Raw genomic sequence first — 26,206 nt, forward strand, 5'->3', positions numbered from 1 at the left:
GCTCTGAACTTTGGAAGGTACTTCAGCAACCTGCAGTCAGTTTTGAAACTGCCCAGGTCAGATGTGTGATGTTGAACACTGACAGCATATTCAAGCCACAGTTTACGCTGCTAAAAGCGGAAGAGACTGTGTGCAATTAGTTACAACCCCAAGTCCCTGGTTTGAACCTTGCTGAGCATTTCAAATTCCCAGCCAAAGTTGTTGATTGTGTAGGGACAGCAGATAAAAACAGATGAGTCTGTTAGCCAGGAGTCATTGTCTTCACTCCATCGAGGTCATCTACAAGAGATGGTGTCTTAAGAAAGCAGCCTCTATCCCTAAGGACCCCCAGCACCCAGGCCATGCCCTCTTCACTCCACTACCTTCGGGAATGAAGTCCAGGCCAGGAACCCCCTCAATGAGCACCCAAGCAACACAAGGACAGTTTCTTTCCCTCTGCCATCAGATTTCTGAATGGACAATGAACCACAGACACTTCCTCTTCTTTTTGCACTAATTAATTTATTTTTTAATGAATTTCTAGCAATGTTTGCACCTGATGCTGCAGCAAAACAACAAATTTTGTGGCATGTTCATGACGATAAATTCTGATTCTTCCACATGGGAAGAATAGCAACTTCAAGGGCAATGCACAAAGGAGAAACTCTGAAGTTCACACAGCTTCCTTAGGAAATAAGGATGGCATGGTTGACATAGTGCCTTTACAGCGACTGGGGACTAGGGTTCAAATCCCGTGCTGTCTGTAAGGAGTTGGTATGTTCTCTTCGTGTTGCATGGGTTTTCCCCGGGGGTTCTGATTTCCTCAGACTATTCAAAACGTACCAAGGGTTTAGGTTAATTGGGTGTAAATTGGGCAGCACTGACTCCTGGGCCAAATGGCCTGTTATTGTGCTGCATGTCTAAATTTAAAATGTAATCTACGTTTTGGGTTTGGGCCTTTCATCCTGAGAGCAGATGTGAGAGAGACGGAGGAATTGAGTGAAAGGAATAGACTGCTTACAGGAGATGGAGTGGGAGGAGGCAAACTTGGAGTCCGTAGGAATATAGACAATGTCTATCGAGAGTGATGGAGACACAGATCGAGAAAGGAGAGTGTTGTGAGAGATGGGACAAGTGAATTTGAGGTCGGGGCGAAACTGGATAAAGTTGACGACCTCATCGTGGGTGTAGTCATCGATATAGCACAGGAAGAGTTGAGGAGCTGAAGGGCAACCGATTGCAGATGACCTATACGAGAGCGAGAGTTGAAGACTGCCAGACACTGGGTGTACAGTAAAATTATTTTGAATCAAAGTTAACATTTGAGTTTCCTGATAAGAAAGAACAGCTCAGGCAAGTGTACGCTACATGAATAAATTTTATTTCTTTGTTGTTGCTATTTCTAATACTAAGAGAAGAATATGTACACTGAGTGACAGGAGAGATTGTACATTTAACATCCGCTTCCATAGAACTCATTCTGGATCCTGCAGTGTGAAGCATGACAGTAAATGTAGCTCACACTGTCTTCAAGCCACCTCGGCAAGTTTATAAACTAGAAACAGGAGGTAAGACACTTTCTGCAAATATATAATCTCAGTTGAGTGATAATAATATACACATTGTGCAATAAATAATTATAAAAACATAGGCTTTAAGAATATAAAATCAAAGGGTCAAACATCTAATTTGTACAAAACTTTGGATATAGCAACTTGCAATACAGGTTCAACTTGGAGCTAGTAAATCCAGGCTACAAGGTAGAAAAAATGCTAGGATAAATGTGGCAGACTGTTGGTTATTTTTAGAGCATGGGATGTCAACGCCCATTTGCTTGAAGTAACCACTTGCTCATTCAGGAAAGCTATCCATGGGGCTCAAGAATAAATTCCCACCTCGCTTCTTTATCTTATCTGTCGGGGGTTTTTCTTTCACAGAAAGAAGGCACATTTTTGTATGTCAATAGAATAGCTTTTCAATGGGTAGTGGGATGCAAGGCCCTTTTAAGAGGAAGTCAAATCTCATCTTTCAATCAGAGATAAAGGTGCATCTGGTCAGTGAGAAGTACAGGCAGTATTAATACTTAAAATTCATGTATAAGATGTGATACAGTCACCAGCCTAAAGTAGGGTTTTGTACTTGGGATCGTGTCCTACATCTTTAGAGTTGGAAATAAGCAGCTGGAAAGATTATGCTGTTATTTCAATATTAACGCCACAGCTTGTATCTCGAGCCCTGTGGGATACTCCATTATGCAATGGATTCTGGGGTTTGTCATCTTTCCAGTCAAGTCAATAGAAATTAAATTTGGAAACAGATAAGAATTGTGCCTGAACAAAACTAAAGTGAGATGAGTACCTACTGTGAAACCAGGAATTTAGATGCTTCCCATTCTAGGGAGCTTTTGTTTCAGTTGAGTTGGATGTTTCATTAACTGTTCAAATAGAATTTTACTTAAAAGAGCCTCAAAGCTGTCATTTGGGGAACTTTTCTCAATAAGTCATTGCTGCAGATTGTAAAGGCCAAGATCTCGTATCTAGTATCTAGTATCTACGGTCAGTAAGGGATTGCTAAAGTGGTATGTGAGAGAAAAAAAAGGTTGAGAATCACTGATCTAATTCATGACCTCCTTCAGTTAAGTTTTGTGCAGGTAGGTACAGATCTTCGAATCATTATCTGTCATAATTACATACCAGATATGCCATTTTGATTGGGTCAAATGAAACCAACCTGAAATTGTTAAAAACAATGGGAATTTCCTCAACATCACTGATCGTTTTAGCGACACAGGGTGCCGACTTCTGGAGGGTAAGAGCCGTCTGGGAAGGTGAGAGTTGGCCAGGTGACAAAATAAAATTCTCATACCATCTTGGGATTCGATGGAAAATTCACATTGTTTGTCATCAATTGTTATAAATTTGAGGCGATTGTGTTTTGATATTTAGATAAAATAATAAACTTGATCAATCAAAGTCAACATTCCCCAGAATTCATTTTGGCAACGAATGTGCAAACCAAAGTTCACTCATCTTGCTTTGCCCGAGAGCGGCTTGGATGGTTCAAGACTGTTTCACCAAATTATGATTTTGCGTGTGTGAATTTGGGTGTGCATGCATGTAGTTGTATGTGTGTACACATTTGTGATGGATGTTTGGGTGGTTGTTTGGGTGCATGTGTATTTGTGTGTGTGTGTAGGCTTGTGAGTGGGTGCATGTGTTAGGGATGTGTGCGTGCTTGTGTGTCCCATTATTTGCACGTATGCACATCATAAACACGGACACACTCCTGGCAGCTGACATAACAGCACCAGTGGAATATGCAGTGGCACTTCTCCTTGCGTTTTTCCGTCCGGGTGTTGTGGCCACGTCCGCAGCATAACAGGTCGCAGCCATCGATGCCGTGAGAGGTGACGTTGCAAATCCTGTCCCTTGTCCCAAAGGAGCCAGTTTCGGGGTTTGGTTCACAAAAGTTTGGGGAATTTTCATAATAGACAAGGTCTCTCTCGGTTGGCGGTTTAAAGAGCTCGTACTTGGCGCGAAGCGTTTCCACCCAGCCCCGGGACTCTCTGTGTTTCTCCACCACCATCTCAGATGCACTGTCATATTTATCCTTCAGATAATCTCCGATGACCCGGAAATCGGGCTGGGCCCACCAACATGTCTTCACCTCACAGCTCCCGGATAAGCCATGGCACTTGCATTTCAGGTGCATGTGATCCAGGATTGACTGCAACAAGAATGAAGTTACTGTTAGAAAAAAACCCTTTAGAACAACTGTACTATCAAGTACCTTTCTTCTGTGAAAGAAAATAATTTATCTGTGATTTATTATGTACGGACATATTCAGCTGTCTATAAAACTAAAACAGAACAGCCCTTCGGCCCTCAATGACTTAGATATTCCTACCAAAAATAGTCCTAAACTTTCCTAACTCGTAACCCTCGATTTTTTTTTTTTCATTCACGTGCCTGTCTCTGAAATGCCCATAATGTTTCAGCCTCCAGCACCGTCCCTGGCAAGGCATTTCAGGCACCCACAACTCTCCATATGGGAAAAACTTACCCCTGATGTTTCCCTTAAACTTTCCTCCCTTCACTTTGTAGATATGTCCTCTGGTGTTTGCTATTCATGCCCAAGGAACAAGTGCTGACTGTCTACCTTATCTGTGTCTCTCAGAATCTTGTAGTCCTCTCATCCTTATTCATTCCAAAGAGAAAAATCCCAACTCTGTTGCCTCAAAACTTATTTTCTAATCCAGGCAACATATTGGTAAATCTCCTCTGCATCTTCTCCACAACTTCCTATAATAAAGTGACCAGAACTGAAAACAATACTAAGTGTCGTCTCACCAGAGATTTGTAGAGTTGCAACATGACCTCTCGACTCTTGAACTCAATCCCCCTGATAATGAAGCCCAACATCCCATAGGCCTTCTTAAATATCCTATCAACCTGTACAGTGACCTTGAAGATATATGCATTTGGACCCAAGGCCCCTCTGTTCCTCCACACCGTTAAGTATCTGACCATTAACTCTGCCTTCTGGTTTGACCTTTTAAAATGCATCACCTCGCACTTATCCAAATGGAACGCCGTCTGCCACTTTTCTGCCCAACTCTGCATCCTGTCTCTATCCTTTTGTAACCTACAACAACCTTCAGCACCATCTACAACCCCTCAACACTTCATATCATCTTGATAATATACTCGTGATGTTGCTCCATAAGTTTTATAGAGAAGTGGATTCTTTGTCTAGTTTTTTATTAGATCCTGGCGAGGTAAATTTCAGTGATGTGTTTGTGTCCTCCTGCCAATGGTAACATGACAGTGCATCAGATCCATGGCCTAAAATTGAAGTAAATTTGGTTACTCACCTAGAACTATACAAAAGCAATTAATTAAATAAAATTAAGCATTTTTAAAAACTTTTGTTAGCACAACACTATCAACCCGCGATGAACTCTTTATACATTCTCCCCTTGACCTGCATGGGTTTTGGTTTCCTCCCACATTCCAAAGATGTAGAGGGTTAGTAGATTAATTGGGCATGTGGGTGGATGTAGGCGGAGTAAAAGGACCTGTTATCGTGCTCTATCTATAAATATTTAAAAGGACTTCATTTTGTCTGTGCATTCTTGCCCAATTGCTCTATAATCTTGCCTCTCTTTTAACAAAAATGACATATGTTCTATTGGCATTAAGGCACCAGTGCTGAATACAGAAATGCTGGAGAAACTCAGCAGATCACACAGCATTCACAGGAGGTGAAGACATATACCCTGAGGAAGGGCTCAGGCCCGAAAAGTCAGTAATGCATCTTTACCTCCCATGGATGCTGCAAAGCCTGCTGAGTTCCTCCACCATTTCTGTTTTTACTCCCCTCACAGCACCTGCAGTGTTGAACATCCATTTAAGTTGCATCCTGATCCTCAAACCTAAGCGATCCTGTTTAGGGTCATAAAGAATCTGTGGCTCCATAATCATTCACTGGTTTCTGAAACATCCCAGCAAATGAGTGCCATCAGTATTATTCTGGTTTCAAATTTAGGAATAGAGGGACCAATTCTGCACCTTAGCACGTAATTGACCCGTGTCCTGACTCCACATCTCTTAATTCCGCTTATTTAACAAAATCTATCAAGCTCACACTGAACATTTTTCATTATCATTGCTGACTGCGAGTTCTGAACTTCCACCACTCAGCAGGATCCGATGGAGAATTTCGGCTCCCGAGGTCAATGCTGCTTGAACCGCTGAGTTCATCCAGCAGATTGTGGTTGGTTTCAGACTTCATTCAACTGCAGTAACTGAGTTTGTGTAACTCCTAGTCCATGTTCTCCCGACTTTCAACGAAAGACCTTCCTGCATTTGGACACCGTGCACTTTTTGTTATCAATTCATCAGTTACATGCATGGATTCTGCCACATGCCAACAATATTGATAAATGAAACCTTCTCCTCAGAGTCATACCTACCAGAAGTTTAATTCTGCTTAACTCTGGTATCTCAAGATATCCATACACTTTTTGTTTTTCCAAACTGTGGCCACTGATAAATTATCATTATAAGTTTATTGTCAATTTTTTTTGCTTTGAGGCTCGGAATTTCGGCAATTCTTTCTGCTGAATGCTAGAGTGATCTTTTTCCCCCTTGAATGCCTTAGGATGAGTTGATGACTAAGAACCTGGCGTAGAAGAGGCCATTGGTCTCATCACATCAGGAGTGCTGCATTAAAATTTAAATTCCAGGAAAACATTTTTCAAAAGAAGTTGGGATCAATTATTTTATCCTTTACACAACAAGCCATGGAGAAAAATCAAGGGATTGTCATTCATTTGACAATGCTTACAAGGAACTGACAAGGACCAATTAGCCTTCTTCTGTACATCTTACATGGGCGTCCAATGTACCTCAGTGTCATTGTCAAGTGCCAATACGAAAATTCCTCCTGTATTAGTTCTTCATAAAATATACCCAGTGGCCACAAAGCTGATGACTCAAGTAAGCGAGTCACATGGAGCGAAAACACAAAGCTGGAGAAACTCAGCTGGTCAAGGAGCATACTTCATGGAGCAAAAGATACATAACCAACATTTCAGGCTTGAACACTTCAAGCTGTGAGCAAAATGTAGGCAGGTGGCTGAATAAAATGGTGGGATTAGATAAAAGGGGAGAAGTATTGAGATGAGGTTGCTATCAGCGACAGATACAATAACAGTAGCACTGAAAATCCAAATGGCAGAAATGTAACACCCATGAATAGCGAAACAAATTTTCAGAAAAGATCTTGCAAGTACTTTGAAACTGTAATGAGTTTATCTAGTTTACAAGAAAAGCCACAAAGGCATTTTCTATCATCACCAAGTTTGGATGAAGTGACACCTTGGCCTGCGATCTCTTCAGATCAGATTTCAGGTTTATTGTCAGAGAACAGCCGTGACATCATATACAACCAGAGATTCTTTTTTCATGCGGGCAAGGCAGAATTACCACTCATTGGTAATTGCAAAACAAAAACTGTACACGGTGTATATATGTAAACAAACAAATATAAATACACTGTGCAATACAGAGAGAATTTTCAATAAAGTACACTAGCAGGAGTCCTTAAATGAGTCCCTGATTGAGTTTGTTGTTGAGGAGTCTGATCATTGAGGGGTTGTAGCGGTTCCCGAACCTTGTGACACAAGTCTTATGGCACCTAGACCTCTTGTGAGAACTGGGGGGTGTGGGTTTTGATGATTGGTGGTGTTCTCCGACGGCAGCGATCGCCGTTGATGTCCTCAATGGTGAGGAGGGTTTTGCCTATGATGTCCTAGGCTGTAGCCACTACCTTTTCCAGGGCTTTACACTTGGAGATATTGATGTCCCCATATCAGATAGTCAGCAAACTTTCCACCATTAAATGCCTTAAACAGAAAATGTGCAACAAGTTTTGTGTATGAGCCATCAGACTGAATTACTGCACACATGCAGTGCAAGCTGGTGCATGCAATAGATTAATCTTTGCAACTTTGTTTGCTCAATGGACTTTTTTCCACAAGCACTCCCATTGCTGAATTTATGGAGTAGCCCAAGGAGCTATGGATTATAATAGAAAGATGCATCGAGATTCTGCGTGTATTTTTTTTAAATGATAGCACATGTGGAAGTGGATTCCTTTGTTGCCCAATTAGGTAAACCCAGTTAACCTACTAACCATATACATTTGGAGGATGGGAGGAACCCTGACCTGAGAACCCAGGGAAAACCCACGCAAACACAGGGAGAACCTGCAGACAGGACCAGATTTGAACCCAGGTTGTTGGCTCTGTAATAGTGTTGTGCGAGCCATGCCAGTCTTCAATAAGGGATGGGTGAGGAGTGGAGGCTTCAAGGGTCAGGTAAGAGAGGGAGAGCTGCAATCAGTTGGATGAGGCAGTGGACGATAATGCTGTTAGGATGTGGGTAATTGTGGTGACGTTATCGTCTGGGTTAGGAGGCGGCTAAGGTGAGGTGCAGAGAGAATGAAGGATGTTAAATATTCTAGTATCTAGGGATCAAACTTTGGTAAGATGGGTCTCTATCACTCTCAGAGATGCAGGCCTCATTTCTCATTTTCATGTGTAAACCTTTGTCTAGTTATCTTCTACCATTTATGTGTTACCCAATTAAAACAATCTAAGGTGTGTAATGTTCACATTTATGTTGAATATACTTTGATATCTATTCCAGAATATAGCATAGGCAAAACACTCACCACCATCCAAAACATCTCCTTGGAATGTTGCCATTGGAGAGCAGCAGCAATTATGAAGGTCCCACACCACCCAAGATGCCCTCTGTCCTCACTGCTGCCGTCAAAGTGAACAGTGCAGGGGTGATGGATCACAGGTGCCTCAGATCTCCACCCACATGCATTTCATCAGGGGTTACTGGATGTTGATTGGTGGACTTTGTCTCCCTGATCTACACTGAGAGATCATGAGAAGGAGCAATGTTGAATCTGCCTGGCCGCCTTGTCTGCGAGTGGCATCTCTTTTCACACAGGTAGCTTTCTCTGCATTTCAAGAAGGGTTCCGAATCCAGCAGAATCACCTTGCTACACACACTCAGACCATTTGTTTCTCATTTGCCAAGACCTTCAAGAGTTATTACAATTGGAGACAATGTAGAGTATCAAGTCTAACTAGGTCTGACTATGACCAGAGGGAAATGCCACAGTTGTGCAATTTTGTGGCTAACTTGTAGTTATCCCAGTACAACCACTGGCTCATAGATGTGATGAAACCTAAATGTCAGAGAGATGCAGGAAAAATTGGGAAAGAGGAAGCCACTCAACACAGAGTTCACATTCCATAAACTCATTCATCTATTGTACATACTGACTTGGATTGACTCATCTTTTAAAGAATATTTTTATTAATGTCAGTTCTGAACCAGAAATAAGTACATGTTTTGTTCCATTGACTCAAATTTTGGTGCACAGAGTAAAAATGTGGTCAGCTAATTACAGTTGTTGATGTCCAGTAAAATACCTGTAACCCAGAATTCAAGCAACTGGCAAAAAAAAATGGACAAAAATGCAGAAGTTTAAAATTGGTGCACCTCTCCATTCATGCAACATGCAGTCTCAAGCAACTGGAAAACTTGCTTATCTGGCATCTATCCAAGTGAACAGTGCAGGGGTGGTGGATCACAAGTTCTCTCTGAGGGTTGCAGGGGGGGGGGGGGAAGCGGGGAGGGGTAAAACAAAAGTCTGCAGACACCGTGGTTGAAGTAAAAAACACGATGCTGGTCAAACTCAGCAGGTCTACTTTATATAGCCAAGATAAAGCTACATAACCAATGTTTCAGCTTCAACCCTTCATCAAAGTATGAGCAAAATGTAGGCAGGGATCTGAATTTGGGCACCCGCCTACATTTTGCTTGTATCTTGATGAAGGGCTCAAGCCCAAAATGTTGGTTATGTATCTTTACCTTTGCTATATAAAATACACCATTTGACCTGCTGAGTTTCTCCATCATTGCGCTTTAACTCTCTGAGAGCTGTCTCTAGTATATGGACAGAAGCTCAGTTCTCTTTATTTCAATGTGAAGTGTGCAGCCAGCAACTGAGAGTAATTGCCGGAGTCAACAGCCCTGAGAACAGATGAGATCAGTCAAAGCAGCCATGCAATCATTTCTTCTCACATATTTCTGAAATACTCATTTGTACTGCACCTTAAGACAGTCCAGATTGAGAATGAATGACACATACCTCAGGCTGTTAAACAGTGTATGCCAGAAAGATACCCTAACCTACCCACTTACTCACAGAAAAGCATCTGGTCAGGAGGCTTACTGTGTCAAAACATCTCGTGCGTTACTGGTGGTGCTAAGCTTGGAGTGTAATTTACCATCTAATATCTCAACTACAAGTAAACTGTGGATGCTCCCTCCTTAAATCAATATACTCAACCCATCCATTCCCTTAAAGACTACCCCATCTTCAACATCCTTTCCCTCCATTATGTTCCAACCCAAGGGCCATTCTTGTCTCCCCCCCCCCCCCTCCCATGCCCTCGCTTTGTACCATTCTCTCTGTTTAACAGGACAGTGATGCGCTGACCACAGGCTTTCCGCGTATGACTGTCAACAAGACATATAGTCACGCACTGTCCTCCTCGACTGAGTTGCCGCTGTTGTCCTGAAGGTCAGTTGCATGCACCAAAAATCAGCCCTGAGAGACACAATGAAGTTTCCTTTCACAGTCCTACTTCGAGAAAGGAACTTGGATGAATTGCACTTTGAAAGTGTCCTGGCTGACACATAACTATCCTGCGTTGGCTCATTGTCTGTCTGAACCCTTTCATTCCTGTCTTTCTGCTCACTCATCATGTTAGTGGAATGTATAAAGAAAGCCAATGAGTCAGTAAACAGGACAGGATGGAGATTAAAAATGTGGCTGAATTTTGCACCAACAACAACCTCGCACTCAATGTCACCAAAACCAAGGAGCTGATTATTGACCAGGAAGGGAAAACCAGAGGTGTACGAACCAGTGATCATTGGGGGGGTGGGGGGGGGAATCAGAGATGGAGAGGGTGAGCAAATTTAAGTTCTTGGGAGTCACTATCTAAGAGGATCTCTCCTGGACCCAACACATCAATGGTATCATGAAGAAAGCCCATCGGTGACTCTACTTCCTTAAGAGTTTGCAGGGGTTTGGTATGATACCAGAAACCCTGGCAAATTTCTACAGAGATATGGTGGAAAGTGTGCTGACCAACTTCATCATGGACTGTTATGGGAACATCAATACTCCTGAATGTAAAGCCCTCCAAAAGGTAGTGGACTTCACAGGCAAAACATTCCCCAGTATTGAAAACATCTACAGAGAAGACTGCCATCGGAGAGGAACAGCAATCATCAAGGATGCACATCCTCTGTGCTCGCTGCTGCCATCAGGAAAGAGGTATAGATGCCACGAGACACATGACCAAGTTCAGAAACTGCTCCTACCCCTCCACCATAAGACTCAACAACAAACTCGATCAGGGACTCATTTAAGGATTCTTACTTGTGCACTTTATTGATTTTTTAAATTCTCTCTCTGTATTGAACTTTTTTTCCTTTCATTATCTGTTTAGTTATTTATTTTTTGCACTACCAATTAGTGGTTAATCTGCCATGCCCACAGAAAAAAGAATCTCAGATCTCAGGGTTGTATGATGTTCTGACAATAAATCTGATTTCTGAATCAGATGAAATCCTTGCTCTTTTTGTCTTCACTCCCTGCGTGTGATATCAGCCACAGGGATGGGATCAACCTCATGGCACCCACATCTTTCTCACCGCTTCCTTTACTGGGACTTTAGCTGCTTCTATGATGTCACCCTTTTCTCTCTCTCCAACATCTGGCTATTGAATGATTCCAACAATTCTGCAAAAGATCCCCACAAAGTTATTGCCATCAAATCCTCCCTCACCACCATTCGGAGCCCCAAACAGACCTCTCAAGTGAAGCAACACTTCACTTGTGTATCCATGGGAGTCAACAATTGCATCCAGGGTGCTCCCTTTGTGGCCTTCTCTAAATCAGAGAGACTGGGTGCAGACCCTGAGATTACTTCGTTGAGTATCTACGCTCTGTTCGCATCAGTGACAGGGACCTCCCAGTGGTCAACCATTTCAATTCTGCGTCCCACTCCCATACTCACATGTCAATGGACTCATGTAGTCCTCCCAAGACCACCTGTGAATTGGAGGAACAACACTCGATTTTACGTCAGGGCACTCTCCAACCAGATGACATTAATATATACTTCTCTGGCTTTCATTAAACCCCACCACCTGTTGTCTCTCAATTCCCTGTCCCTTGCACATCCAATTAACACTTGTGGATGGTCTCAATTCCTCCCCCATTGTTTGAATTCTGAGACTTTCTTATATATCCCGCTTCTGCCTTTTGATTTTTCCTTGAAGAAGGGTTGAGGTCCAAAACGTCGGCAGTAGATCTTTGTCTCCTACAGATGCTGAAAAGACCGGCTGAGTTTCTCCACTATTTCAGTGTATTTTACCACAATCACAGCCATCGCACTTTACTCCATACATAATGGGATTCAGACATTGGCAGGCGTCTGAACAAAATGGTTAGGGAGGGGGGATGAGCTCGGTCCCAAAGGCAGGAGGTAATAGATGGATATGGGTGGTCTCAGTCTGATAGAACACGAGATCATGGACTGACATGCGGCAAGGGAATGAGATGGAAAATTGAAATGAGGAAAAATGGTTATGTATCTTTATCTGCTACATAAAGTGCACTGTTTGACCTGCTGAGTTCCTCCAGCATCGTGTTTTTACCCAGAATTAATATTCACACCCACTGTGGACCTTATTGGAATTAGGCTTTTGTCCAGTGCCAAGTGAACATCTTGCAGTTGACATTGAAGATCAGGGTCATTGTCAGGAGGGTATGTGTCTCTGTGCAGTGTACTAGTTAACCCTAGAATGGTGGCTTTTCTATTCCCCCTCTTATTCTCAATGTCCAACAAATGGAGTGCCAACGCTGTTCGAATTTCCAGCTGCCACATTCTGGGAAATCTCCACAGAAGGGAAAGAAACTCCAGCACCAAGGGAGTGGCTTTGTCAGATATGCTAACCTTCAGAGGAGACTAAATTGAAGCTTCAATCAGCTGCCCTGGTCATGTAAAGAGCACAGTGAAAGTGAAGTTCTACTGTGGGGGTAAAAAAGTTTAAATTCTTTATCCAAATGGTCAAACTGGATTACAATCTAAAATAGTAATTAGGATAAATGTTGTGACAAATCTCATCCTCTTTCCAATTCAATCTGGTGTAAACAGATTTATTTGCACAAAGACCAGATCCTTACCGTCCGTCCGGCTTCATTGTTGTGTCGGTTCATCGCAGATCTGGCATCTGGCCTGTTCTCCCGTGCGTCTGCAAACTCCCTGGACACCAGCACACCGAATTCAGCATCCTCACTGCAGCCCCCCCATTTCCAGCCCTCTCCTGGCGGACCCTTGTGGTGTGAGTCACAGCCACAGATGGTGTTGGAGCCTTCAGCGCAGGAGCGTGTCACGGCGAAGGCCACTCCAGCTGAGGCAATGGCGTGGACAAAGGCAGACTCCCGGGTGGCTGGAAGGAGAGACCAAAAAAAAAAGGAGTGGAGGGGATCAGCACATGCACAGATTTCGACTCTGCACACTGAAAAGAAGGCAACGGGGCTTGTTTTGTAGACTGAACTAATGGCACGATGCATCTGTACACCACTCTGAAGATGTCGTTACCAATGTTTCTGTTTCTTTGTTCATTAAAATGTCATTAGTTTATGTTACATTAAATAACAGACATGATATTGTGAGCTACAAAGAGTTTTGCCATTGGGCCTCTTCTGAGAATCTGTTGATGAAACAATAATGACTTGAAGTCACGTGCTTTCCTTCAATTCCACTTTCATTTTGCTCACATTGCGTTTTGTAAATAATTTTAGAAACTCTCCGATGATGCTTTACTGTACCCGAGTGTTCGTTTTCAATCGTGATTCTGGATTAATTCCAAGACAACAAATATTTAAATGGAGCAAGAAAACATTTAAGTTAATACAAGTTCATCTTCAAGCACTCAGTGGCACAAGGACAGCTTCTTCCCTGTTGCCATCAGTTCTCAATGAACCAGAGACATGGATTTACTTTTTATTTATTTTTGTAAGGTTTGCTCCGTGACGGTGCTGCAAAACAATGATTTTTGTGACTTGTTCTTGACAGTAAATTCCGATTCTGCATCATAAGTTTTCAATTTTTTTTTACACTTTTTGTTTTCAGAATTTATTGTCATGAACAAGTCACAACATTTACCATTTTGCTTCTTTGTTATTTGAAATCCTGCGATGTTTGACTTCCAGGGCCACCACACTTAGCTTTTTTTTACTTGCGTGTTATTTTACAGTGAAATATCTCAGCCAAAACTAATCTTCTGGTCTTCCTGATGTACAGATCAGATCCATGCATAATGTCAGCAAGGGTTAATGAATAAATGATCAGTCGAGCCTTCTGTGTTTGTCACTCAGTGACGCGGGCGGGGGCTCATTGTATAGTGCTTTTTTTTAAACCGTTGATGTTATTATGTACTTCTGGTGAAACTCCAATTAAAATGGGACGCTGACGATGAGATTAACCTCTTAAAAAGAAGCACTTATGTTGTCAATCTTCATTGAAGGTGAGGATCACCAAATAAAGAGGTCAATTGCGATGAAACCCTCTTTAAAGATAATGAGATTCACTGCATAAAAATCATCGCCCTCTCGTATTGACAGGATTGTCGATAATATTTCTGTTAAAAGAGGTACTTATGGTGTGAAGCTCTCACTAAAAGTGACACATTAAGAAGAATTATTGTATACACATTAAAATAGAATTATTCTCATGATGCATTTTTTGCATCGCTGATTCTAAGGATTTGTCTTTAAATTCGCAGGCATGTAAAGATTTGAAGGAGGCCGTGATTATGATCTCATTTCATTATAAAAGGAGCATCAAATAGTAATAGTCCGGCTTTAAAAATGAATTGCAGTGGTTTACTGATAATCTTCAGTTCTCTTTTCACAACATCCACAAGCCCCATCGATTGAGTTGCACACTGGGGACTCCTGTCAAAGCATCCGTCATTATCTTGCCAGTTGGCAGGGAAATCAAATTAAATTTTAAATTTATAAATGTAGATGTGCAGCCCAGTAACAGGCCCTTCCAGCCCGCGCTGCCCAAATATGCCAATTAAGCTACAATCGCCAGACATTTTTGGAGGGAGGAATCCCACGTAGACGCGGGGAGAACGTAAAGCCCCCTTCCCAAGAGTGGCAGTTTCAAAATGGGCTGGAATCGCATTCACTTTCTATATTTTTTCTTTCTTTCTTTGGCTTGGCTTCGCGGACGAAGATTTATGGAGGGGGTAAAAAGTCCACGTCAGCTTCAGGCTCGTTTGTGGCTGACAAGTCCGATGCGGGACAGGCAGACACGATTGCAGCGGTTGCAAGGGAAAATTGGTTGGTTGGGGTTGGGTGTTGGGTTTTTCCTCCTTTGCCTTTTGTCAGTGAGGTGGGCTCTGCGGTCTTCTTCAAAGGAGGTTGCTGCCCGCCAAACTGTGAGGCGCCAAGATGCACGGTTTGAGGCGTTATCAGCCCACTGGCGGTGGTCAATGTGGCAGGCACCAAGAGATTTCTTTAGGCCACACATTGACTTTCTATATATTAAATTAGAAAACACCCATGCAATAGTATCAAACCACTAATGATATTTCTTTGAGCATTTTCATAGCTCTGGAAACAGTACCCTTTTGATTTTCAGTTATTATCAGCTCAGTTGGAAAGAAAGTTTGTCAAATTTAATTGGGATCTGCAAATGTTTTTGTATTGCTTTTTTGATGTTTTGATTGTGTGATTTCCCCCACCCATTCACAGATCTATTATCTTTGGAGGAGTGGGCCCCAATAAGTTTAAATCTGGTTGTTCACATAAGCAATGTTCATGAAAACATCCACTCCTGGCTAGGTTCAATGTGAAGGGGTGTTTATAATGCATGGAATGTTACCCATGTAACTGTACGTCTTCCTTCCTTCATTACACCCTTTCATATTGTCCAGAAGGATAAGAACATTCCCTATGTGAGTTTCTCTCTTCTTCCCCCCTCTAACCCCCCTTTTACAGGCATCCCTCTGCCTGTCAATTCACTCTGAGGTAGCCATCCCTGGGACTTGACCTGGTACAGAAAGAATGACAAAAAAAATCAGTCAGTGCAGTGTGTAAGCTCCCTCAGGCTAAAGGTAAACGTTCCATTATTGTCACATAACATTACATTTAGAATGTAACATACATGAAATTCTTTAACTTTGCTCTACCACAAGAAAGCCAGAGTTGCCACTTTGAGCAGCGCCCCTCACAGAAAGGAGGCCCCAGCAAGGAACAAACTTGCAACCCCTGGCTTAGGCCAGTGCTCGACCCACAGAGCCTCACTCCTGCAGTTTGCTGGATCTGCTGAAGTATAATGCACATGGCAGACCCTCAGTTGTCCAATAGCTTGTCTTAAGGTCTGGTGACAAATCTCTCCTTGAATAAGAGAGATGAAGATTGAAGTACAGAATTGTTTATCTTGACAAGCAGTAGCACCTTCAGGAAGTGAACAACAAAAGCTGCAAAACTGGAGAAACACAGAATGTGCTTGGGGAAATCAGTAGGTGGAAGGCAATAGTTGATGCTCTGGATGCCTGCCCTTTTCTTGCCATTCCCGATGAAGGGTTTCGGGACTATTTATTGTCTTCCACAGATGCTGCTTGACCCACTGAGTTCCTCCAGGAAACCTGCGTTTCTGCACCTTTAGGAGTGCAGGAGAGAGTGGAAAGGGCAAAGCAGAAAAAGAATGACAATGCAGGGAAAAATATGCCTTGCTGCACAGTTGCTTTATACAAATCATCTTTCCTTTACCAAAATATTACATCCCTAAGCATTCACTTTCCAGCAGGTGCCTCATAGATCCTATCCTAATCCCGACCTTATGGTGTTGTCTGCGTCGAGTTGTATGTTTTCCCATTTTCCTCTCACATCCCACAAATATGGTGGCCGTGCAAGGGAAACAGTAGAAGCTGGAGGGGATGTTGAGAGGAGTGCATGGAACACGTTACAAGGAAATAAGTGGATTGCTGGCATGGACTCAATGGCCTGAAATGTCTATGTCATCAGGAAATCTGGAAAACATTGACCCAGTCAGGACTAAGATCCTCAACTGTCTTTGCTTCTAATTTCAGGAGGAGTGAGACCAATTGTTATAATAGGTGTATGTCATGGTTCAGACATACCTTAACTCCATTTATCCATCTTGGCTCCTTAAAGTTTTAAAAACAACCAACTGAGACCAGCAAACCTGCACAGCTCAGAGTCAATCCAATTCTACAAACTGTTCTTACAATGGAGACATTCTCTGCCTTCTAATTATTCACATTTCTCTATCCAGCATCGATAATATCAATGTTCACTGGCAAAGTACCTTCTATTATTAGGTCAACGTGTGCCACAACAAACGATTCAACTCCAAAAGCTGCTCTACAATAACAAAAGGAAAGGCAAAAACAATAGCAAACAAAAAAGATAGACTTACACTTGGTATAATCCTTATTGTGACATCAGGGAATCCTAATATACCTGATGATCAATCGGTAAGATTGATTGGAACTGGGGTAGTGCAACACCAGTGGCGTCATCTTGCAGCCAACTTGCACGCGCCAAGTTTCCAGAAGCAGTAATAGAGGGGACTGAACATGTGGCTGGAGACACTTTCACATGATTTACAGAATATAGGTTGCTTAAGGAATAAATGTTGGCTTAAACATCAGGAGCTCTCCCCTGGTTTTCAAACTGAAGTCAATAACTAGTGAATCCTTAACTGATTATTCATTCCTGAATTGGGTTAAACCTTGACCATAAAGAGGCAAATCCAAGCTCTTTCCCAGAATCTAAATAAAAATGATTGTGAAAAACAACACTTGCCATTAAAGACTTAACTAGAAATGTTCACCCTTCTTATCCTAAAGACACAATGACATTGTCCTGTTCAATTATGCACAGGAAAGCTGTACATGATCTCTCCAACATCCCAAAAAACAAATAAATTGATCGTTGTACTCTACATTCGGTAAATTTTTAATACACGGACGTATGAATATTAGAGATGACTCATCGGTTTGTTCATAGACGCTTCTCACTGTACGAGGTATTTTGTGACAAGTAAACTGAAATATGTATTCTCAGTTAAGCCTTTGCTCCAAATGTCAGAAAAGCAAGATGATTCAAAATGTTCAATGAAAGCATAACGTTTTAAATATAACCCTAATAATATATGGCACAGATGATAAGAACAGAACTAGGAGCATATTATAAAACCAATTGTGAATGAATAACCTACCAAAAGAGCAAGCCCAATGGATAATGATCTACAAGACACAACCAGCTGTGCTGGAGGTGTGGTATGGTCCTAGGATTAAGTGTGAGAGAGTAATGCTGGAGGTGTGGGAATGTCCTGTGACAGCTCAGGACAGAGACTGACTCTCTTGCCTGGAAAATGAGCTGCATTACCTGCTGAGTGTCTGAATCTGCCTTTGTTAGCTTGGTGTCACAGTGTATTATTAATACAATAGAAAGAGTTACTTCAGGCACCGTTACCCACTGCAGAGTTCTGGCATTCCCTGACAAATCGTAGCAACAGCCAACTATTCTTAATTCTAGTGTGTCCCCAATCGGGTGGGATAGACTAGGAAATCCCTATTGAAACACTTTCATCAAAATGACTAAAGGGCGTGTGAATGGCGCAGCAATGGCCCTAATCACTAGTTCGCACTGATATAGTTTGCCCTCTCTCGCAGTGGGGTAGAAGCTTAACTCTTTTTCTCAGTATAAGCTTATTTTGCTCTTTTTAATCCCTTTAGCTCATGAAGCATCAAAACTGATCCTGAGCATTTCAACTCAGAAACAAATAATGTTTTTTTTAAAGGAGATATGGTTTAAAAAATATAATTTAAGTGGCAGTAAAATGGCAGAACCAGGCTGTAACATCTTGTCGGGTCTGGTGACCTGGTGGTGGGAGGCTGGATGCAGGGGCGGCACGGATCAGCGAGAATGTGTCTGCAGCCGTGACACGCACACACTCCTCTCTAATCTCAGTGCTCTCCCCTCGTTTCCCCCCCCCCCCCCAGCTCCCCTCCCTAACGTGATTGAAGAGCGAGAAATTTCAAAACCTACTGAATCTCTGAAGAGAAAGGGAGAGGGGATGGAACCAACAAGCCACAACCCAAATCAGAGAGGAGATGAAGTTAAAATTAAATGAGCATTTTAAACGGGGAAGGTGAATACACAGATCCTGACAGAATAGAGCAGAGTATGACTTTACACAGAATTCTCAGTTGATTTTATAAAACTGATTCATTAATCCTTTCATTCAGGTACTAACAATTTATCTTGATTACTTAATTCATTTATTTAAAATTCATACAAATCTTTAAGGTTTGAAGGCCTCAGAGAGAAGACCAGAGGAACCAGAATATACCCAGCTTCCCAACAGGGCAAATCTCATTTAAAATCCTCAAGCATTGTGTACCAAATGCAATTAGTCATCGTAAACTGCTCATGAGTTGACTTGGTTGAGACATATACCCAAAGCAGTAGGCCAATGTCCCATTCAATGAGAGGCCATTTCAGTAATCAGGCAACAGTGACGCAGAATACCATAGATTACTTGTAAAACATTCCCATTGTTGTAACATGCCAGTATACGACTCGAGTAATTACTGCAAACTATACCCCCCCCCCCACCCCAAAAGTCTTAAATAGTGGAAGGTTTCTTCACCCTAGCAAAAAAAATCGGATTGAGATGTAGACTGATATTTTTCCTCTTGAGTATTCCCATCAAGTTACACTCGGCAGAAACCTAACCCTAATATTACCATGATTCAAAAGAACCAAGACTCCATTCTGGGATCTAGTTTCTGACACCAGGCATCAGAAATTGGGGTGAGCAAGGGATTAGCAAGGAGTCACGGGGAGATGGCCAGAGGTTACAAAATGCAAGAAGTAAAACACAAACGTGGTTGAAGTAAACACAATGATGGAGAAACTCAGCAGGTCCAACCAATGTCCTTGATATAGCAAAGATAAAGTTCCATAACCTACATTTTAGGCTTTTTTAAGGTATGAGCAAAATGTAGGCAGGCGCCTGTCTACATTTTGCTTATACCTTGAGGAAGGGATCAAGCCCAAAATGTTGGTTATATATCTATCTTTGCTAATATAAAGTACACTGTTTGACCTGCTAAGTTTCTCCAGCATTATCTTTTATTATAAAACAAAACAGCTCATTTAGAAATGACTTTGTGGGCCGTGGGTTCAAGGACCCTAAGTCGAGACAGGACCGATGGTTGCAGCTAGTTTTATGAAGTGACATTCCACCTTCAGGAATGGGCTGGGTGCCAGGGAATTTCAGTCTGGAGGCGTCATGCAAGTCTCAACACTTATAAAGGTTGATGTCAATTAGTCAGGAGGCAATACAATATTGTGCAGAATCATGTTAAAAGCACATTCAAAAACCTCTCCAAATATCCCCCAAAGTCAAGAATTTTGTGGAATTAGAAATTTTTTTCAAAATTAATTTAGGGTAAATGGGTATTGCTGGCCAGGATGGGGTTTTTCACTGTCCTTAGTTACTCTTGAGCAAGGTGGCAAATACCCTTTATGTGCACTGAGGTTTCTCCACAGGGAGCCTTAGGATTTTGAATCTGGAGCAAAGATGGAGCGATGAAACATTTTTCGTGACAGAGTGATATATTTTTTGAAGGATACAAAGATGGTGGTAAACCATGTGACTGCTGCTCGGCACACCTGTAGCTGAACGAGGGGAGAGGTGGGGGAAGAGGACATCTTGTTGATGCTGATGGTGGGACGAGTGTCAATCCAACACCTTGCTTAGACATGGTGTCATATTTTGACGGAGCTGTGATGGTCCAGGAGGGTTGTGATGAGAGTCATTGAGTGTGGAAGATGTAAAGTGATAATGAACGGCTAATGTAGCGGTTAGTGCAATATTGTTACAGCGCCAGTATCGGGACCAGGATTCAAATGAAATGCTGTCTGCAAGGAGTTTGGACCTTCTCCTCACGTTTGCGTGGGTTTTTCCCGGAGCTCTGGTTTCCTCCCACCATTCAAAATGTACCAGGGGTGTTAGGTCAATTGGGTGTAATTGGGTAGCAAGGGCTAATGGGCCGAAAAGGCCTGTTCCTGTGTTGTATGCCTGAGTTTTTTTAAATTAATATTTAAAAACATTTGAATTTAGAAACACAAGAACAGTTGAAATCTTCAGTAAACAAAGAGAAACTGGAGTGATACAGCAGGTCATACATCATCCACGAAGAGAAAGGGTCGTTTATAAAATGTATTTACTTTCAGTCAAGTTGTCGATCAGTAATGATTTCCTATATTTTGATCTTAATGGATTTGATGACTATGAATGTTTAAGGACGTTATTAGACTGTCTTGCTGGAGGAGATATTTACTATCACCCTTAGATGGTATAAATGCCAAATATCGGTTCAAGCTCGGGCTTCAATATCTGAGGTTAGCATAGCGGTTAGTGCATCGCTGCTACAGACCAGCAATGTGGACTGGGGTCTGAATCCCACACTGTAAGGAGTTTGTACATTCTCACAGTGTTCATCATCCGGCTGCTTTAGTTTCCTCCGGAATTTGGGTGTAATTGGGCAGCATGGACTCGTGGGCCGAAAGGGCCTGTTGCCGTGCTGTATGTCTAAATTTAAATTTGTGAACAAAACGAGACTGAGAAACTGTCCGTGGACTTTCCCACTTCTGACTTGTTGGAGGGAGGAGCAGATGAGGAAAAGTTGAAGGTAATTGGGTTTAAGGGAGCACTTCCCTGAGGAGCTCTTGAAGTGGCACTTTAATTGGCTTCCAAACATATGTGTTTGGTCTGACTCTAAACTTGAGAGATTTCCCTCAAATCCCATGGAGTTCAATATTATTGGCACTATTTGATGCATCTTCTGCTTTACCGATGAAACTCAGTTACGTTATCTCCATTTAGATTAAGACTGTGAACAGGTTTGATAAGTGATCCTGATAATTCACAGATTGAGCAGTGTTGAAAGGTTAATAAGTGGTAGTACCTCTCGAATGACACTGCCATGAATATGTTGATGATTGAGAGTAGACAAATGTGACAATGTTTGTCTTTTTTTCCCGCAGGTAGAGAAAGTTTCCACTTTTCAAATGCGCAGTGAAACGTTACTGTTGTCTGCCTGGCTTCAAGTCAGAAGGTGGGGGGAAAAAAAATCAGACCTGTAGGAAGTTATGCATAGTTGGAAGTTCAATATTTTAGGAGAATGGAGCAGATCAGAGCATTTGCTGTTATGAAGTTAATTAAATTTACATTTTAAAAATTACATTTATTAAATCTAGCATACAGCAGGGTAGCAGGCCATTTTGGCCCACAAGTCCCAATTAACTTACATTCCAGGTATGTTTTGAAGGGTTGGAGGAAACCAAAACCCCTGGGGAAACCCACGCAGACACGGGTAGAATGTACAAACTTCTTACAGACAGTGCGGGATTTGAACCCCAGTCCCGATCGCTGGCGCAGTAATAGTATTGCGCTAACCTCTGTACCAACTGTGCCACCCAACCGCCTTGTGAATTTAGTCACAAGGTTTCCTCTTAGATTCCATGCTAAAAGTTAAGGCAAATCATAAATGCACACCGTGCATATGATTCCAGTCAGTTTCAAGCTGAAAGTAGCCCATAGTCCCCTCCAAGGCTAGTCCCACACTGGAGTTGGTCTTTCTTTGGAGCCAGCTGCTTAGAGAAAACAGAAACAGACGTGTTCATGAGGAGTGCAATTCACAGCCCAGGAAATAGTTGCCCCAATGGCAAATTAGCCAGAGTGATAGGAATACTGACATTATTTTGAGGTTACATAAATATGCAAGGAAAGGTTTTGGAAGAATCTGTTAGCTACAGATGAAGTGCCAGAGGATTGGAGGATTGATAATATTGTTCTGTTGTTTAAAATAGGCTCTAAAAATATTCGAGGGAACTAGAAGCCTGAGAGTCTGATGTCAATAAGTTATTGAAAGGAGGGGACAGCAGCAATAAGAGGGGGGGGGGGGGGGTGGCAGTGCAGTGTGGGTGAAAAAACTGGAAAGACAGAAAAAGGGGGGAGGAGTTATTGGAAAGTATTCCAAGAGATCAGCTATACAAGTCCTGTATTTGGATGGACAGGAATGATGAGGGATGGTCAATATGGTCTTGTGCATGGTAGGTGATGTTTAATCAGTCTTACAGGAATGCAAAATAGGAGTGGTATAGATAGACCAAATGCAAGCTGGCTTTTCCCACTGAGGTTATGTGAGACAGGAACTAGGGGACATGGGTTAAGGGTGAAATGTTTAAGGGAACATTTGGGGGAACTACTTCGCACAGAGTGGTGAGTGTGAACAACAAGCTGCCGGCTGAAGTGGATTAGATGGGCTGAAGGACCTACTCCTGCACTGGAGTATTCTGATGAGAACACAAGTTTTAATTTTTTTGATTTGGGGCACGTTGGAGGTCAACCAACACAAGCTTGATAGAAGAATGGAATTTGATGCAAATTATGATATTTTCAATAGAGGCTTTGGGGAATTTGGGTGATGGGAGACGGGACGATGGGAGGAGAGTGGATGATGGGAGAGTGGATGATGGGAGACGGGATGATGGGAGACGGGACGATGGGAGAGTGGATGATGGGAGATGGGACGACGGGACGACGGGAGACGGGACGACGGGAGGCCGGACGACGGGAGGCCGGAGACCGGATGACGGGAGACCGGATGACGGGAGACCGGATGACGGGAGACATTTGGAATAGTTCAGTCCAGACATAAAGGATGACTTTTTAGCAACAGGCAAGTTGAAACATGGATAATCTTAGTAATATTTACCATAGCATTGGAGAGGGGTTCAGAGAAGATTTCCTAAAATTATACCAGGAAAGAAAGAGTTAGTATAAGAGGAGCGATTGTCAGCTCTCTGTCTGTACTCATTGGAGTACAAGCAGGATGAGGGGTGACCTCAAATGCTGAAAGGCCTGGACAGAGTAGATATGGTAAGGATGTTTCCCATTGTAGGAGATTCTAGGACAAGAGGACAATTTCAGGATTAAAAGGGCATCAATTTAAAACAGATATGGAAAAATTTATTTAGCAGAGGGCCTACAGTTTGCACAAGTCAGGTAGCTGTGGAAGCGAGATCATTGGTATAGATGGACAGATATTTGATTATCAAGGAGAATAGGTCTGAGTGGGAGGATGGATCAACTCATGATTAGAATGGTGGGGTAGACTCTGGGCCAGTGGGCCTACTTCTCGTCATCTGCTGCTGAGACAAATTCTGCTGACTGTCATTTAGGTTAGGATACTTCCTGACAATAAAAATCTTGAGGTTTAAATTTTATGGCCTTGATCTTACTATCTTGATAGCTGACAATAATGATTGGTTCATGATCTTTTGCATTAGAATGAGGAAAATCAGAGATCTCATTAAAATTCAAGTCAGTAGGACTAGGTCAGTGGTTTTCAATCTTTTTCTTTCCACTAACATACCACTAAGTATTCCTTATGCCATCGGTGCTCTGATTAGAAAGGGATTGCTTAAGGTGGTATGTGGGTGGAAAGAAAAGGTTTGAAAGGCACTGTTTTAATCCTACCTAATGGACTCATGTGCACGGTTTCATAACTCCAAAGGAAATGAGCCAATAACAATTTTTCTCAAGCAAAATATTTCAGTACCAATTGGGTCTAGAACAGTGATTCTCAACCTTCCCTTCCCACCCACTTACCACCTTAAGCAATCCTTTACTAATCACAGAACATTGATGGCATAGGGAAATACTTAAAGTGGTATGTAAGTGGAAAGAACCACTGGATGGGTAGAATAGGTTGGCACAGACTAGAAGGGCAGAAAGGCCTGTTTCTGTGCTGTAATGTTCAATGGTTCTATTAGAAATGTCACAAATTTAGGAAGTTCACAGAAAATATTTTGGAGAATGGGACAGATTTTGCTGTTGTGTTTGAAACTTCTATGATTGGCGCCTTTGGTTAGACACCCATCCTATCCAGACAGAACCAAGTGCATGGAGTTCCCCAATTTCCATTAGGAAAGGGAGACTGCCTAGTGAGACCTCCAGAACCTCGACTGCATTTGCAGTGGCTTAGAGAGCCATTTCATTCTAAGTACAGGTATGCTGGCATTGCCCATTTCTGCCCAGTAAATCTAATACAGCAATGTCTGAAAGAGGAGATGTGAGGGTATGCTTCTGGATCACACATTGAACCCAGAACAAAGTAATGAACTGATCACTGGCTGTTTATAGATGATCAGATTTCTGTGTGAACTCATTTTGGCTCATACATTATCCATTTAACATGAGCCCACAGAATAAACACGGTCTTACATTTATTTCACTCCATATAAAATTTTAACATTTTATTTGCAGCATGGTAGAAGCGGATTCTGGCCATTGAAGCCCATAACACCCAGTTACACCCAAATTAACCTACAATCCCCCTACATTTTGAAAGGTCAGAAGAAACCAGAGCACCTGGAGAACGTGCAAACTCCTTACAGACAGCACTGGATCCAAACCCCGGTTGCTGGCGCTGTAATACCATTAAGCTCCACTACACTAACCTTGCCTCCCATATACTGAATACGTTACTCTAAGTTTGGGTCTAGGTATGCTGAAGGACAAAGTTTAAACTTACAAAGTTACCCAACAAGGTATCCAAAACCCAAACTGAAATGTTATCTATTTCTCTTCAACAGAGACTCCCTGACCTCCTGAGTGTTTCCATCATTTTCTGTTTTATTTACTTTCCAGCATCTGTAGGTTTTTCGATGTTTGATTCTGACTGATTCATTGTGGAAGGGAATTAACTTGCAAAACTTTTCCTTTCTTTGACTAATTGAATAATTGATAAATTGACTAATATGGACAATCTTGACTGATTTTTTAAAAATTAAATCCCTAAATTAAATCAATTTAATTGCTACCTTGGCTGTGTTAGTTGGGAACCAAAGAGGAATTCTCTGACATATATGGTTCAATATCATGTCTTGTAGCCACACATTGAGAAAGAGGTAATAAAAAATAGATCAATCTCATGGTGACTTGAAAGACCCATTACTGAAACCTACTTCAGATCACTGTGAAAGAGGGAACAATTACACCCTTACTTTGAAGAGTTTGTGATCTCTACCTCATTATTCTCAAGCTGGCTGATCTTGAAAGATCAAAGGATCAAGATTGGCATTGGCGCGGTGTACCATTAAGACATCAACAAGTCACAAACTTGAAGTGAACAGAGGTTCCACAGCTGGAAATGTGCTATAATTAAAGCATAATTTAAAAATGAATTATATAATTTTTACTTTGTTCCTCTCTCATGCACATTTAATTTTATATTTATCTACTTTTTATTAATTTGTGGTTAGCAGGGCCAAAGTTCAGCATTTGATAGGCAAAGATTCGTCGAACACTACAGCACAGAAAAACAGGGCATTCGACCCTTCTAGTCTGTGCTGAAACATACCGCTAGTCCCACCGACCGGCAGCCATTCCATAATCCTCCAGATCTCTCCCACCAATGTATCTGTCCATTTTTTT

At 42.0% G+C, this 26,206-nt stretch overlaps 1 protein-coding gene across 1 annotated transcript in view; it reads right to left on the reverse strand.

Moving 5' to 3' along the window:
* Positions 1-1,376: 1,376 nt before the first annotated feature.
* Positions 1,377-26,206, reverse strand: part of LOC138746724 (proto-oncogene Wnt-3) — a 64,128-nt gene continuing 39,298 nt past the window's right edge. Inside the window, exons 4-5 of the mRNA XM_069905058.1 lie at positions 12,832-13,097; positions 1,377-3,705 (exon numbers count right to left, since the gene is read on the reverse strand). Coding sequence (XP_069761159.1) covers positions 3,226-3,705; positions 12,832-13,097 — 746 coding nt within the window. The 3' untranslated portion in view covers positions 1,377-3,225. The remainder of the gene's footprint in view (positions 3,706-12,831; positions 13,098-26,206) is intronic.

Source organism: Narcine bancroftii, chromosome 12, assembly GCF_036971445.1.
Source record: "Narcine bancroftii isolate sNarBan1 chromosome 12, sNarBan1.hap1, whole genome shotgun sequence".
Lineage (NCBI taxonomy): Eukaryota > Metazoa > Chordata > Chondrichthyes > Torpediniformes > Narcinidae > Narcine > Narcine bancroftii.